The 16,047-nt window shown below is 55.2% G+C and overlaps 1 protein-coding gene across 1 annotated transcript in view; it reads right to left on the bottom strand.

Annotated features, from left to right (window-relative positions):
* Window positions 1-1,930: 1,930 nt before the first annotated feature.
* The window catches only part of NCF4 (neutrophil cytosolic factor 4), an 18,756-nt gene continuing 4,639 nt past the window's right edge, over window positions 1,931-16,047 (bottom strand). Inside the window, exons 2-10 of the mRNA XM_077762064.1 lie at window positions 14,867-14,951; window positions 14,093-14,246; window positions 12,306-12,376; window positions 9,223-9,350; window positions 8,047-8,104; window positions 7,285-7,383; window positions 3,809-3,939; window positions 3,517-3,582; window positions 1,931-2,190 (exon numbers count right to left, since the gene is read on the bottom strand). Coding sequence (XP_077618190.1) covers window positions 1,995-2,190; window positions 3,517-3,582; window positions 3,809-3,939; window positions 7,285-7,383; window positions 8,047-8,104; window positions 9,223-9,350; window positions 12,306-12,376; window positions 14,093-14,246; window positions 14,867-14,951 — 988 coding nt within the window. The 3' untranslated portion in view covers window positions 1,931-1,994. The remainder of the gene's footprint in view (window positions 2,191-3,516; window positions 3,583-3,808; window positions 3,940-7,284; window positions 7,384-8,046; window positions 8,105-9,222; window positions 9,351-12,305; window positions 12,377-14,092; window positions 14,247-14,866; window positions 14,952-16,047) is intronic.

Below are 16,047 nucleotides of genomic sequence, written 5' to 3'. Positions count from 1 at the left end.
TGAGGCTGGTAAGCATAACTATCAGTTTAGTGTCAGAAGCTGTCTGTCACTAAATTTAGACTGCAGGTCTGTACACACATCCCCTACCCTGCCACCAAGCTGTCTTTTGCTTGGTAGTTGTCAGGAATACCCTCTTGTATGCTTTTCTTTTCGATGTTTCCACATTCTTAGGTTTTATGGGAGCCTCTCGCATGTATGACACTTACATGGACTTAGTTTCTAAGAAATCTAATCTAACAATCTTTAAACTGGTGCATTGAATTCATACAAGCTTAAAGTATCAAAACGATCTATTTGGACAAGTGACTTTTGAATTCTGCCTCTTTCTTCTTTCTTGCCTCCCTTTGTTCAAGGTTTTAGTTTTAAGTCATCTCTACACCCAACATGGGGCTTGAACTCACAACCCCGAGATCAAGAGTTGCACTATCCACTAACTCAGCCAGCCAGGCGCCCCATTTCTTGCCTCTTTTAAATTGATTTCCTTTTTTCTTATTCATTTTGATGCAGATGAAATACATATGTTCTCTTTCTATTCTTTGGATAATTTTGGTTGAAATTTTACCATGCATATTCAATTTGGCAAAGCCCAATGTTAAACAATTTTCCACTCTGGTTATGGATAGCGTAAGCACCTTAGAACACTTTAATTCCACCTCTTCCAATGCATGTATGATTATTATCATCCAGTATTTTAATTCTGTCCTTTTTTTAATTATAGAAATGAGACCTTGTTATTAACTTATATTGAGAATATTTATTTGAATTCATATGCATGTGTGTCTCAGGATTCCATCAGAGAAGCAGGAAAGATATAAGGAGAGATTTGTCTTGAGGATTCAGTCTTCCTCAGTCGTGGAAGTTGGTTAAATCTTACATTTGCTTTAGGTTTTATTTATTTTTGAAAGAGAGACAGAGTTCGAGCAGGGGAGGATCAGAGAGAGAGAGGGAGACACAGAATCTGAAGCAGGCTCTAGGCTCCGAGCTGTCAGCACAGAGCCCGACGTGGGGCTGAAACTTACAAACGGCGAGATCATGACCTGAGCTGAAGTTGGCCACTTAACCAACGAAGTCAGCCATGTGCCCCCAGGTTAAACCTTTTATAAGACGCTGTTTCCAGCATCAGCATCACGTCAGCCCGTGTCAGGTCGGGTGACAAAAGCTGTCAAAAATAGAAGGTGCACACGCCATGAGAGATGCAAGGACAAACAGAAACCAAAAGCAACTGGTGCCCTTTGGCAGGGAGCTAAACACACATCCAGCGTAGGATCTGGGACCTGACATTAAAGGTGTCACTGAGCAGCCTGCTATCCCTTTCAGTGCTGTTCTTTTGTGACAATTGCAACATTCTCTCACTACTTCCAGGTCTTCTCTTTGACTTCTGCGTTCTGAAGTTCCAAACCGAGCCAACACGTAAGCAACCGTGTGCATGAATTGCAACTGGCATCTCTGAACTAAAAAGAAGTTCCTTTACACTCTCCTTCTGACTCTCTTGCACAGTGTATCTTACGGCCCACACCAGTCTGGATCCACACAGGGGAGGACATTCTTGGAAACACGGTTTCAGCTTAGCTCAGTCAACTGCAAGACAAATCCACCATACTTACCACTGCTTTTGCTTATGGCATGTTCTTGCCTCTCAGACTATCCCTCAAGGATCAGCTTTCTTCTTCCTGAGGAATGTACTCGGAAGATACTTTTAGGGGCGCCTGGGTGGCTCAGTCGGTTATGCTTCCACTCTTGATTTTGGCTCAGGTCATGAGCTCATGGTTCCTGGATTCAGGTCATGATCTCGTGGTTCCTGGATTCAAGCCCCATGTTGGGCTCCGTGCTGCTAGTGCAGAGCCTGCTTGGGATTCTCTCTCTCTCCCTCTGCCCCTCCCCTGCTCTCTCTCTCTCTCAAAAATAAATAAAAGATACTTTTATGTATAAAGTTTGTTTGTTTGTTTATTTATTTATTTATTTACTCGTTCATTCATTTATTAGACCCCATCAGCTTAGGGGACAGTGTTGTAGACCTTATAGTCATCCTTCTGGGTGACATGCAGCTTCCAGGAAAAGAGGCGCTTCTGGGAGGGGAGACCTTGGGCCTGCTTCACCATGAGCGCCACATCCTCATCTGACAGCAGCCGAACCAGATCCCCCTCGGCATCCCGGTAATTTAGGGCGATGTCTTCCCTCTGGAACTCCCGCCTGGGAGGAAAAGATCAGGGTTAACAAAAGGTCCGGCAGCCTTAGGCCTAAGCGTCGGGACAGGGAGAGGGGGTGGAGGGATGTTTAAAGCCAGGATCTAAGAATCCGAAGAGTCAGAGGCTGACACAGGCCTTATCATCCGTGTGGTCCAATCTCCCACTGTACAGATGGGGAAACTGGGACCTACAGGGGAGAAGAGGCTTTCACACAAATCAGGGGCACAGTCTGAGATGCCTTGTGTACAAAAGTGAAGAGTTAGGAACCATCGTGAGGAAGCGGGGTGGGCTTGGTCGGGCGCAGAGTAGAGAGAATAAAGCCCCCAAAAGCTGTGTGTCCCCGTGGAGAAGGATTCTTTAAGGATCGGGACTGTCTGACATGGGGTGGACCTGGCTGGTGAAAGTGAAAAATGATGTAACCTTAAAAAAATTTTTTTTTAAATGTGTATTTTTGAGAGGGAGAGAGAGAGACAGAGTAAGGAAGGGGCAGGAGAGAGGGAGAGAAAGAATCTGAAGCAGCTCCAGGCTCTGAGCTGTCAGCACAGAGCCCGACGTGGGGCTCGAACTCACGTGATAGAACCTTTCTATGGTTAATCTGACAAAAGGGGTGCGAAGCCTAGCAGACTTGCAAACACCTTAATTCCAAATTCCGCTTCTAGACACTCATCTGAAGGCGATAATCAGGCAAGTCACAAAATATGAGAATCGTGGCATTATTTATGGCCGTAAGGAAGTGGAGGATAATGTAAATGGCCGAGGAGGGGTGGCTACGTTAATTCTGGCGCACCCTCAGATGACACCACGTAGCTAGCTAACGCCATATTTACGGTGTGGTGGTGTGCACTGGAGAAATCTGCACATCTAATAATGAGAAGAGTGATGTATGAGGCGATTTCACTTCTTTATGCTCTTCTGTGATTTCTGACATTCTTATATATACATGTATTTAATAGGAATGACGTTTGTAGTCAGGAATTGAACAATGTTATTTCCATTCTATAAAATAGGTGTCCATGAATACGCTGGACCTTGGGAGGTGGTGGTTCTTGGCTGATGGAGGACCCAAGTCCAAGGGTTTTAGCTAGCGAGACCCTAGCTCTAGCTGCAAATCCATGCTCACAATCCATGTGATCTCATCTAAGCCCCTGTACGTCTCTGCAGACCCCTGCTCGTCTCTGTCACAGGAAGACATATCTGCCCTGCGGGGCTGGGCTGGGGACAAAACAAGAAGGCAAAGCAGATGCACCTTAATGCACCACGTTCGTCCTTTTGTTCTCTCCTCCGGGGTCTCTGACCCCCCAACTCTGCCCTCCCACCTCCAACCACTCACCTCATGAGCTGAAGCAGGTCCTTGAATAGCGGAGTGCTGCTGAGATCTTCCTCCACCGCGATGTCCCTAAGGGAACAACAGGCAGCAGTGAGGGGGCGTCAGGCCGGAAGAGGGACATGGGAAGGAAGCTGATGGGACCACGCAGGATCTTGGCATCCTGTTACCGAGTTATGGCTTCTCTGGAGCCACTGGGGGCTTTTAGTTGGGGGAAGGGAGATCTCAGAGCCCAGAGTGGGATGTGGGGGATGGGATGGGGGTGGGGAGGGGCAGGGAGGGTGGACAGGCCGCGAACTTGATGGTGCTAATGGTGTCCTCATAGTAGTAGCAGCGGAGCCAGTTGGTGGGGTCGTCTTCCTCCGGGAAGTCCTTGAGGATCTTCACGAACGACTGTGGGAAGATGCCCGTGGCTCCCCGGACAGTGCCCTGAGGAGAAAAGAAGGGGCTGCCTTGTCGGTGGGAAGAGAGACAGCAGGGTCGAGTTCCAAGGGCCCCTGGCACCCTTGTCATGATGCAGATGAGGTCATATGCAAAGGTAGGAGAAAAAGTGATCAAGGTCACCGTGCTGCTGACCCCCAAAAGACTGCTCTTTCTGTTCTAGAATAGAACAATAGTCAAGAACAATCATCTTGCTTTATCTGCTTTCACCTAATTCAGTCATTGGTCCACAGAGTTCATGAGCACCAGCCAGGTGGCAGGCTCTGGGCACTCGGCATGGATGGCAGTTCCTGGGCTCCCTCTTGGAGCTACCTCATAATGGGGGGTGACAGTCAATGTGCAATAATGGGGGGTGACATAGGTGAACTTCGCGCTGAGCCAATAGCCATGCGTGTTAAGGAGGAAAACAGAACAGGGGAGGGAGGGGATGCCTGGGTGGCTCAGTCAGTTATGCGTCCAACTTTAGCTCAGGTCACGATCTCACGGTTCGTGGGTTCGAGCCTCACGTCGGGCTCTGTGCTGACAGCTCAGAGCCTGGAGCCTGCTTCACATTCTGTGTCTCCCTCTTTCTCTGCCCCTCCCCTGCTCACGCTCTGTCTCTCTCTCTCTCTCAAAAATAAATAAACATTAAAATTAAAAAAGAAAGAACAGGGGAGAGAACGAAGGGGTGGTTCTCTTCACTCATTCACGCATCTGCAGATACCACCGAGTGTCGGCTCTAGACCGGACAGCCAGAAACCTTTCTCCAGCCCACGTGTCTCTCCTGAGCTCCAGACCAAGACCCAGCCACTGCCTGTGGCACTGCGACACGTCCTCTTAATCTTTACAACCCTTTAGAAGAGATATTATCCACATCCCATTTCACAGACATGTAAGCTGAGGCTCAAAGTATCCGCCTCGCTCCTCCCCTGGCCCTCCCCTTACCCTGAGGCCGGAAGTCGGCCAGCATACTCACACACAGAACTTTTCAGAAAACAGGAAGGAGAGTGGCCAGCACTGCCCGACAGCTCTCAGAGCCGCCGAGTCCCGAGATGCGGCTCCAGGACAGGGTAAGATCAAAGCTGCCAAGTCAGCTGCAACCACTGGTCCTTGCCTCTGTCTAGCCCCTGGACACCAGGGACCCTCCCTTCCCCTCGAATCCCCCTGGGGCCCGTTCCACAATCTCCTTCAGACACCCCCTGCCTCAGGAGCCTCAACAAAAGGGAACTTTGTTTACGGACAGCAGGATCCGATCGAAATGGCCAGAATCAGGCCAGGGCCGCCCATCTCCATTCACCGAGTCACCATGAGCCACACATGCCGCCTGGGGGGGACGAAGCAACAGTCAAGACAGACTCTGGTGTCAGAGTCTCATTTCACTTTCCCAGTGTCCCCGGCGCCAGCCGGAGGCCACACATGCGGGCCCTCCGCGGGCCAGGCCCCGAACAGCTGCGCCGCGCCCGCCCTCCCAGGTCCGCTATGAAGAAATTGCCAGCTATCTTCGTTTACAGAAAAGGAAACCACAGGGTTGAGCAAGCTTCCCAGGGATGCAAAACCAGTTAAAAACAACTAGGAAATGACACCAGACAGGCCGACCCCGGAGCTGTCACTAACTCTCCTTGCTGCGCGAAGGCAAGGACAGTGATCCCAGGTGACAGACCAGCACGTCTCAACCGCAGAGGATTTTGCAACCTCCCCCACCCCGAGCCGGATGTCCGGAGACATTTGACTGTCAACTGCAGGGGTGCTGCTGGAATCTGGTGAGCAGAGGCCAAGGATGCGGCTAAATGCCCTGCAGTGCACCGGATGGCCCCACACCAAAGAACTATCTGTCCTCAAATGTCAACAAGCGCCACCGCCGAGAAACCCTGTGACAGACCAAGATATTAAATTCAGTAGGTTAACTGACGTGCCCGAAGCAACTGTTTGTCGGGGCCAGAACCAAAGGCAAGTGTGGTCTCCAGGGTCTGACACCTGCCTTCCCTGCGGCTGGACTCCTCACGTTGCCTCCACCCAGCTGCTCGGGTTTCCAAGATTACCCTCAGAGAGCACCTCTTCCCTGGGGCCTTGCCTGACACTGCCTCCTCTGATCCCCCTCCACGAGACCCAAAACAACCTCACCTCCAATCCAGCCTCCAATCTCACCTCCATCCTCACCTCCAGCCTTACCTCCACCCTCACCTCCAGCCTCACCCCCATCCTTACCTCCGCCCTCACCTCTGGCCTCACCCCCATCCTCCCCTCCAACCTCCCCTCCAGCCTCACCTCCAGCCTCACCCCCATCCTTACCTCCGCCCTCACCTCTGGCCTCACCCCCATCCTCCCCTCCAACCTCCCCTCCAGCCTCACCTCCAGCCTCACCCCCATCCTTACCTCCGCCCTCACCTCTGGCCTCACCCCCATCCTCCCCTCCAACCTCCCCTCCAGCCTCACCTCCAGCCTCACCCCCATCCTTACCTCCGCCCTCACCTCTGGCCTCACCCCCATCCTCCCCTCCAACCTCCCCTCCAGCCTCACCTCCAGCCTCACCCCCATCCTTACCTCCGCCCTCACCTCTGGCCTCACCCCCATCCTCCCCTCCAACCTCCCCTCCAGCCTCACCTCCAGCCTCACCCCCATCCTTACCTCCGCCCTCACCTCTGGCCTCACCCCCATCCTCCCCTCCAACCTCCCCTCCAGCCTCACCTCCAGCCTCACCCCCCATTCTCACCTCCAACCTCACCTCCAGCCTCACCTCCAACCTCATCTCTAACCTCACCTCCACCTTCACCTCCAGCCTCACCTCCAACCTCAGCCCCATCCTCACCTCAAACCTCACCCCCATCCTCACTTCTGACCTCACCTCCAGCCTCACCGCCATTCTCACCCCCCATTCTCACATCCAAACTCATCTCCATTTTCACTTCCAACTTCACATCCAACATCATCTCCAACCTCACCCCCTCCTCACCCCCATCCTCACCTCCAAACTCATCTCTATCCTTACCTCCAACCTCATCTCCAACATCACCTCCATCCTTACCTCAAACCTCATCTCCATCCTTACCTCCTACTTCACTTCCAACCTCACTTCCATTTTGACCCCCATCTTACCTCCAACCCTATTCCCTCCTCACCCCCATTCTCACCTCCAAACTCATCTCTATTCTAAACTCCAACCTCACTTCCAATCTCGCCCCCTCCTCATCTCCATCCTCACTTCCAACCTCATCTCCATCCTTATCACCAACCTCACCTCCAACCTCACTTCCAACCTCACCTCCAACCTCACTTCCAACCTCACCTCCAACCTCACCTCCAACCCCACCTCTATCCTCACCTCCAACCTCACCCCCATCCTCACCCCAACCTCACCTCCAGCCAGTCTTTATTGATCCGACTGAGAAGGATGATCACATCTCCAGCTTTGAAATTCAGCTCCAGTTTGCTGTTCCCGGTGAAATCAAACAGGGCCTGGGAGAAGAGTGGAGCAAGGCGGGAGGGAGGAAGCACTCACTCACTGAGTTCCTACTGACGTGCTCTACATGCCTCGGGGTCCCAGTGAACACATGAGGAGACTGACTTAGGAAGGATAACTGACTTGTCTGAGGCCACTCATGCATTAGTGGAGGAACCAGGATTAGAACCCTGGTCCCTCCGAGTCCAGAAAGGTGCTCCTTCCAGACCTGGTGGGATGAGCACAGAGAGACAAGCATCTAAATTCCCAGGGTTGAGTACCCTCCTGGGCCCCTCAGGCCTCAGTGTGGGCTTCAGTGCTCCCATAATGCTAGGGCGCTGCCCATCCTGTTTCTACATGTGTGTCTCCCAGGGAGCCGTGAGCTCTTTGAGGGCGGGGCCGGTGTGAGTCATCTCTGAGGCCCAAGGTGGGCTCGGTGGGAGGAGGCCCAGGAGGCTTGCCGAATGGATGATGGATGGCCTCCTTCCCCTCTGCCTCTGAGTGCTCCCCACACCAGCTCCTGTCAGCGGGGCTGGGCGTCCTGGGGCTGAGGCTGAGTCCCCTCCTGCTTGCGGCACCCAGCCCCATCCTAGGCACACAAAGGGTGCCCAGCAAGAGGGGCAGAGTGGCCAAACGCGGAGCCCAGAGATGAGGTGGGAGGCCTGGCCCAGCAGGGTTACCTCTGCTCGCGGAGCCGCCATGCGGTCAAGGATGGCTCCTTGTGGGGCCTCATTCTTGCTGTGGAGAGAGAAGGGAGGCCAGTCAGCCCTCCTGGTTCTCTCGGGGCCTAGCTCCCTGCTTCGGTGCCCAGAGGAGCCCCTCATCAAGGGTGGGAAGGGTGCGGGACGGGGAGGAGGTTAAAAATGCAGCTACAGCCGCTCCTCTGGGCCATCACACTCACTCCCTCGTTCCCACTGCCGCTGGGGGACTGTATTCCCTTTTGTGGGCCAGGAAACAGAGGCTCAGCAAGAGGGTGGGGAGGGAGACACATGTTCGCGTAGTGCCCTAACATACCAGCCCTTTCACATCTGCTCTTCCTTCTATGCCCCACACCCTGCTTCTAACTTTTCAACCAAGGAAGCGGGTTGGAGAGGCGCTCTGCTCCGAGGCTCTGGGCCCAGGCTGCCGCGAGGCTCAGGTGAAATTGAGACCATGCCTGCCTGTGCGCATGGGGAGATGGCCAGGCACCAAGGGGACACTCAGAGATACTGGCCTGGGGAGGGAGGGAGGGAGGGAAGCCAGGGCTCAGGAACACTGTCCTTGGAATTCTTAGCAGCAGCAGCAGCCTGGCTTCGGAAACCCAGCCCTATTTCAGTGGCTTTCATGCTCTGTGATTATTTCCTGCTGAGGAGGGGGCTGGAAGGGAGTAGTGGGCTGTTTGGAATCAGAGAGGGAGCAGCAGCACCCCCTGGGGGGTCAGTGTGATACGCCAGGAGGTGCAACTGACTGGGGGGGGGGGACAGGGCACCCCAGAAGATGCTCTGGGAATGTCTTTGGAGAGAGCAGCTCCTCCCTCCCCTCCCTGCCCCCACTCTCTCCAGGCACCCAGAGCCCTGCGGCATCCCCAGCGGGCGCTGTGGCTACAGACTCTCCCTGTCTGTGGTCCAGCCCCTGACCTCCGGTCTGCACTGTCACACACATCAAAATGCACCCACCTCCTATCCCTCCAGGCCCCGGGCTTGGTTTTTCAAGCCCACCTGACAACCTGAACATCCTGGGGTGTTCAGGGATGGAACTGATCTCTGGTTCTTCTCTTCCTCCAGGGAAAAGACGTGTTTTTCATGTGGGGCAGAGTCTGGTTAGGAGGAGGCGGCCCGGGGCTCTGGCCCAGAGGAGCGCAGGGACTGGTCACTTACACTTTCCGGGTGCGTGGCCGGAGCCGGCGTAGGGCCTGGGGCACCTGCTCCGTGTCATAGGGTGACTGGTAGAAGAAGATGCGGACGTCCTCATCCATCAGCACCCAGATGGGCAGGCTGAGGAGGCTCTGTGTTTGGGAGAGGAGACAGCACAGGTGGGTGGCCAGCAGAAAGGTCTGGACCTCCCAGCCTATCTGCTCCATCCCCGTTCTCCACACTGGTCCCTCTGTCTCTGTCTGTCTCTCTCTTAACCCTTTCTCTGCCTGATCACAGCAACAAGACATATTCCGTTTCATACAAGATGTGTGACATTTCATAAGCTTTACTCCTGGGCTCAAGATCAGGAGAGGACAGGCTGGCTTGAGAATAGTTCATTTGGAAAAGACCTTAAAGGCCCCCAGACCCAACAATAATGGTGACGACAGGTAAAAATGATGGGGTGGTGTGGCTTCTCTCCATCTCACCAAAAGCCTGAAGGTTAGTGTCGGGGAGGTTAGGGGACCTGCCCAAGGCCACCTGGCCTGGCAAGCGACAGAGCTGGGGCACCCAGAGCCATCTGCCACCGAGGTCCATCCCTGAGATGAAAATGAGACAGTCGTGGGAGGAAAGATACCTCCAGTGACCCAAACCAACAACAGTTGGTGGCATTACAGCCTAAAAATTGCCTTCTGATACTTCATCTCATACCGGGGTTGGGGAAACTGAGGCTTGGAGAGGCAAAGTGCCTGGCCCAGTTGGCAGAGCTAGGAAGGAGAGGGGTCGGACTCCCACTCCATCTGATGCTGGTTACACCGGCCACAGTGCAAAGGTCCAAGGTGCGAGGACGCAGAGTACCCAGAATGTGGCAGGGTCATTCCCCCGCACTGGACGATGCACGGGTCCCCAGGAGCTCTGTGGCTGGCCTTGGGCTATAGCTCCAGCCCCCTTCCAAGAATTCCATGGAGGCAGCCGGATGGGGAGGGGCCAGGAAGCGCATCCCAGAGGGGCCAGGACTGCAGAGCCTACACAGGACACGGCTCTCGTACGGGGAGGACTTGGAGGCGGCCCAGAGGTGGGTTTAAGGGCACAGACGCTGAGCCAGGCTGCACCTGGGATCAAGACCGGGTGGGCGACCCCGGACAGGTGCACCTCCATATGTTCATTAATAAAACGTATGATAATAGCACCTGCCTTGTGGGATGGTGTAAGGATTAAATAAGCGAGTAGGTGCACAATGTTTACAACTCTAGCAAGAGCCCGATCAGAGTTGGAAGTTATCATCGTTGCTGTTACTTTGATCACAATGTAGCACAGGGGGTGAAAGCACAGCCCCAGAGTCATAGAGATGGGAGTTCAAATCTCAGCCCTCCTCTCTAGCTGCTCTGTGGCACCAAGTGAGCGGCTCCACCTCTCTGTGCCTCCACCCTCTCAGCCGTAAATAGGGATAATAGCATCCAACTCACATGTTATTGAGGGAAGTAAATAAGCCTATTCGTTTACCCTACAAATCTGAATCAAGGGCCTCCTGGCTGCCAGTCAAAGCACTGCACAACCCCCCAGGCGGCTGTCGTTATCACATGACCCATTTTCTCCACGCGGACAGTGGTGAGACCGCAGTGGAAGTTCCAAGGAATCAGATTTTTCTAATAGCTTTCCAAGGGGCGAGCGGGGAAGAGTGGTAGTGAGCACCCCGGCCCTGGACCATAGCAGAGATTCCTGCCCTGATGGACCCTTGGGCTCTGAGGAACCAAGTCACACAGAGATAGGCAGAGAGGGCACCCTCCAGGCTGCTGGTGGCTAAGCCCAGGTGGGGGACCATGAGCCCCAGCTCCACAGCCTCATCCCTCCCCTCTCCTACCCTGCAGGGAGACAGGAGCCTCCAGCCACTCTGAAGGAGCAGGCGTCACAGCGCCCCCTTGAGGGGAAATGTCTCCAGTGCCGCAGCCCAGGGGCTTCCCACCCTCCCTCTTCTCTGCTCAGAGCCCAGGATTCCTTTAGCCACTGGAGAGGGCAGGGGTCTTCTCCTCTCGCCTCCTGCCTCCTCGGAGCTCCTCCTGCCGCTCCCTCCACTGGGAGTTATGATCTCTCACATTCTGGAAGCTTCCAACATCACTCCTCTCCCAGTAGACCAGAGAGCTGGAGGCACTGCCCCATTTCACAGGTGAGGAAACCAAGGCCCAGAAAGGATGAGTAGCTTGCCCCAAATCACCCAAACAGTCGATGTCAGAGTGAAGATTGAAGACGCCTATTCTGTGCTCTTCAGCCGTGAGAGTAGAAGGCGGGGGGAGCCCTCACTGATGGTGAGGGGGTCTTTGTGCTAAGAGGAGGGCTTCCCTCTGCAGTTTCCTTTGGTTGCCATCAAGCCATGGCTTGGATGCCTCTAGTGACACGGTGCTCACTACCTAGTGAGGCACCCTGTTGCTCTCTTGCACAGTCCTGATGGTAGAAGGACTTTCCTAACCAGCCTGGTCTCTGCCTTCAAGACGTTTCTTTCTCTGTGTTTCTATCTCCGAGAGATGCAGACCATTTACAGGCTGGGGAGTAGCCAAGGGCACCTGGGCAAGGCTCGTGAATGCAACTAAAACCAGCCTGTGCCTTGACAAGGGAGGGCCTTTCTCCAGTTCAAACAAAGGCACCATGTGGGAGCTGTGGCCCTGGCCCATCATGCCCCCGTTACACAGGCCACGGTTCTGTGATTTCGTGACCCACCTCTCCGTGTCCCCACTGGACAGCAGGTACCTCGGGAGGCACAACCTGGACCCTACTCACCTCGCTCTCCAAACACTCGGCACAGACATTAGATTTGTTGACTCAAAGTGTGTTCCTGTACCTTCTCCACTGCCTCTGCCCCAGCCCCTGGAACTCTGAGAACACATCCTGATTCTCCCCCCAGGCCAGGCCTTTAAGGATCAAAGATGGGGGCCCATCAGAGCAGGAGAAGCAGCCTTACAGCTGTGCTCGGGGATGGTCCATGGGCTGCTTCCCCCTCTGTGCCCTCCGAGGTGGCCTTCCGGGTGTCTTCCCAGGCGCCACCCCCCCAGATGCCCCCCCAGATGCCTTCCCAGGTATTCACCCAGGCGCCCAGGCGGCACGGCCCCCGTTACCTTCATGTAGGCGTTGAGGGCAGGAATCCGTGCCTCTGCGATCTCCTGTTTCACGCCTACGTACACTTTGGCTGAGGAAATGCAAAAAGCTGTGCTGGGAGCCCCACCCAAGAACGCAGTCTCTGGGCCCGGGGCTGCCCCTCCAGGCCGGGCACCTCCCCGCTGTGCCAGCGGGCCGAAGAGGCCCCTCCAGCCCACGCCGCCTTTCCCTTCCAGCTGGGCTGCACGTTTCCAGCTGATATTTCTCTTGTTTTCCTTGTTTACTTACTGCCGGTTCACACACATACGCACACACATACACGATTTTTGGCACCGAGAGAAGGGGGACTTTGCTTAGCTCACACTGTAGCGCATGACCTAACACAGGGGTCCTCAACCCTGGCTACACACCTAGGTCACCCGAGGAGCATTTAAAAGTCTAATGGTACAGGACCCGCCCCAGAATTATTACATCGGGGTCTCTGGGGGTGGGACTTGGGCATCAAAATTCTTTAAATCTCGAGGTGCTCCTAATATGCCAATGAGACCCAAATCCATCAATATTTGTTGAGTAGATGAAGGAATCATTCCTCAAAAGCAAGGCAGCGTGTTTGAGGGAAAGGGAAACTGATGACGGCTGAGCCAAGACAAATGTCCTCTCCAGGCGCCTTAGGCGGGGCCCCGGGTAGAACCGTCTTCCCGAAGAACCCCCACCAGAAGGTGAATGTCTGGCTCCCGCCGCCCCTGAGATGGGCAGGGGCTGGTGCCTGGTGGTAGTAGCAGGGCAGTGGCTGAGGTCTGGGGTAGGGAGGCGGTCGGGACTCAGCGGCAAGAAGACAGCAGTTAAGGTCAGAGTTCAGATTGCCTGGCTTGGGGGAGGGTGTCTGGAGGAAGAAGAAAGGCAGAGGATGGCCCACCTTCCAAGGGACAGAAGAGGGGACAGATTTCCTAAGGGGCTGGAGGAGCCGCCGTGAGGTAGGAAGAGAACTGGGAGAAGGCCAGTGCGAGGAGGAGGCCACGGACATGCGACATGCCGTCAGGGGGACGCCACACAGAGAGGGGACAAAGCAGGCTGGAGCCTGGAGGGGGCGGGGGAGGGGGACCGGAAACAGGAGGGTCCCTGTCCCTGGCAGCCCAGAGACGCGATGGGGCAGATGTGAGCAGAACTGGCTCTGAAGGAGGAAAAGAGAAGCCAGGCGTCCCCACCCCCACCCCCCAGGGTAGGGGGGACAGTGCAGTTCCTCTGTGGACCTTTGCGGGGACAGAAAGCAAGAGCAAGCCGGAGGTGGAGTGAGGAGCCTGGAGAAGGAAAGGGCAGGAAGTTTCTCTGCTGTTTGTGAGAAGGGTGCCTGTGTGCCGCCTGCCTGCCTGGCACGCCCCCACCCTCCAAGCCCACCCCGCTTTCCCGGCTCCCTACACCCCTGCAGGGCTCAAGAGGGCAGGTGCCCGGTAGCTGGTGATTTGCGCCTGTCCGGGGTGCATGTTCGGATGGAGCTGGGGAGAAAGGCCAGGAGGGGAGGGGTTAGGGGACTGTCCAGAGGCAGAGATGCGATGTCCACAGCATCAGAGAGGGGAGGCCGGGGAAGCCGTGAGGAGCCAGCCCCTGCTGGGGGGGCTGTGATCAGAGGGACAGGGCCAGAGGGGGCGCTCGTGAGTCCGAGGGCTGGACAAAGGGCAGATGGCTGAAACAGGGTGGCCATAACATCCTCGCAGCACAGGCGGTCAAGGGCCATAAGGCCAGAGGGGGCAGCCTGTGACCGCTGGGAGAGGAGGGCAGGGTCCCCAGCGCAGGGGACGGGCCGGCCTACCCGGAAGTGTGGGCAGAGTGCAGGTGAACCGGCTGGTCTTGTTCTCCGGCCCGAAGCGCTCCTCCAGCTTGCTCTGCAAGGCGTAGAACTGGCGGTAGCGGCGGTAGATGAGGTACTTGGATCCGCCTTTCGTCTTCACCTCGATGACAAAAACCTAGAGAGGACACAGGCCAGGGTGTAGGGCGGCCGAGGGCAGACGTGGTGGGGATAGGGGTGGTGGTTCGAAGGTCCTAGGATTAGAGCGGCATTTCTCAACCTTGGCATCACACCCGGGGCCACGCTTCTCTGGGGTGGGGGCTGTGCTGTGCACCCGAGGGTGCCGAGTGGCCTCTCTGGGCTCCGTGCAGCCGGTGGCACGCCCTGCCCTAAGCGGTAATCATCAAAAATGTCTCAGGGTGTTGACTACCAGGGGCGCCCGGGTGGCTCAGTCGGTGAAGCAATCAACTCTGGATTTCGGCTCAGGTCCTGATCTCAAGGTTTTTGGGATCGAGTCCCATGTCTGGCTTTGTGCTGGCTGCAAAGGGCCTACTTGGGATTCTCTCTGTCCCTCTCTCTCTCTCTGCCCCTCCTCTGCTCGTGTGAGCATGTGCTTTCTCTCTCTCTCTTTCTCTCTCGAAATAAATAAACTTAAAAAAACGTTATAAAAAACGATATTTACTACCAAATGTCCCCTGGAGGGCAAATCGCCCTGTTGAGAAGCATGGGGATAGAAGTTAAGGGATGAGAGAGTTGGAGGTTTAGAGGTCAGAGGCTGAAGGTCAGGATCTCTCTTACAAAATAGCTGGTGAAGCCCCTCTTCTCCTCGACATCGGCGATGTTGGCCGAGACGGCGATGTCATCGGGAAGCTGTTCAAAGTCGCTGAGGGAGGCGGGAGGGAAAGGAAACCTGGTTACCACCTGTGGCCGGCCGGGCCCATCGGGCATGAGGCAGTGTGCAAAGTGAACCCTGGGTGTGTGTCAGCACCCCTTCTAGGACCAGGCCTGGACTCAGACCAGACCCTGAGAGCGAACCCATTTGGAGAGGAGGCCATGTACCCACGGCCGAATTCCAGTCCAGCAAATTGCTCTGTGACCATGTTATTCATCCAGGAACAGCACATCAAGTAACGTCTGTGTCAGACGCTGGCCTGGGCCCCGGGTCATAGGGGTAAACAAAGTCAACGCGTGTCCCACGGAGACAATGATTCGTCACACTCAGCGTGGGGAAGTCCTCACAGAGGAGGTGACGTTTGAGTCAGGTCCAGAAGGTCGTCGAATAGAAGGTCGAAGGGGAATCCACTAGGTAGGCCCAGGTAGTTCCCTTCCAGGCAGTGGGGACAGCATATGCTAAGGTTCCAAGGCCCGAGGAGGGGACTTGGGTCTAGTGTGAGTGGAGTCAGCTGTGATCAGAGACCAGTCAGGTGAGGCCAGGCTGAGGAGGTTAGCAGTACTGAGCCAAGTAACTCATAGAGGGAACAGGAAGCCAGAAGGCTCTAGAAGGCTCCAGAAGAGAGTGAAAACACAGTAAGATCCTGGTTTAGGAGGCCAACTCAAGCAGCTGTGTGGAGAAGAAAAGGACAGAGGCTGAAGGTGGACAGAGCACCGCTGTGAGGCCCTGGAGTGCCTCCGCGCAACAGAGAGATGATGGGGACCAGAGCCAGACAGCAGGGGCAGGCGGGGAGAACAGACCCAGAGACACAACCCTTGGCAGACACTGTGTCATTGCTGGGTCCTCTGCTTCCTCCTGCTAATCAAGCTCCAATTTTTTAGGGCAGCAGCGTGCCTGGCCTCAGGGAGATGGACCATGATCAGTCTGAGCCAAACCTCATAACCTCATTCCTATTTCCTAGCCTCCCTTGCAGCTAAGACCAGCCATGCGACCGTTTCTGGCCAATGAGACCTAAGAGAAAATCAGTCACAGGGGCCTCTCAGAGCATCTGCTTTCCTGATCCAGAGGGAGAGACAGGTCAGTAGGG

Source organism: Crocuta crocuta, unplaced genomic scaffold (assembly GCF_008692635.1).
Source record: "Crocuta crocuta isolate KB4526 unplaced genomic scaffold, BGI_CrCroc_1.0 scaffold193, whole genome shotgun sequence".
NCBI classification, from domain to species: Eukaryota; Metazoa; Chordata; class Mammalia; order Carnivora; family Hyaenidae; genus Crocuta; species Crocuta crocuta.
The sequence above is the reverse complement of the archived record's forward strand: the minus strand, read 5'-3'. Positions and strand labels throughout refer to the sequence as shown.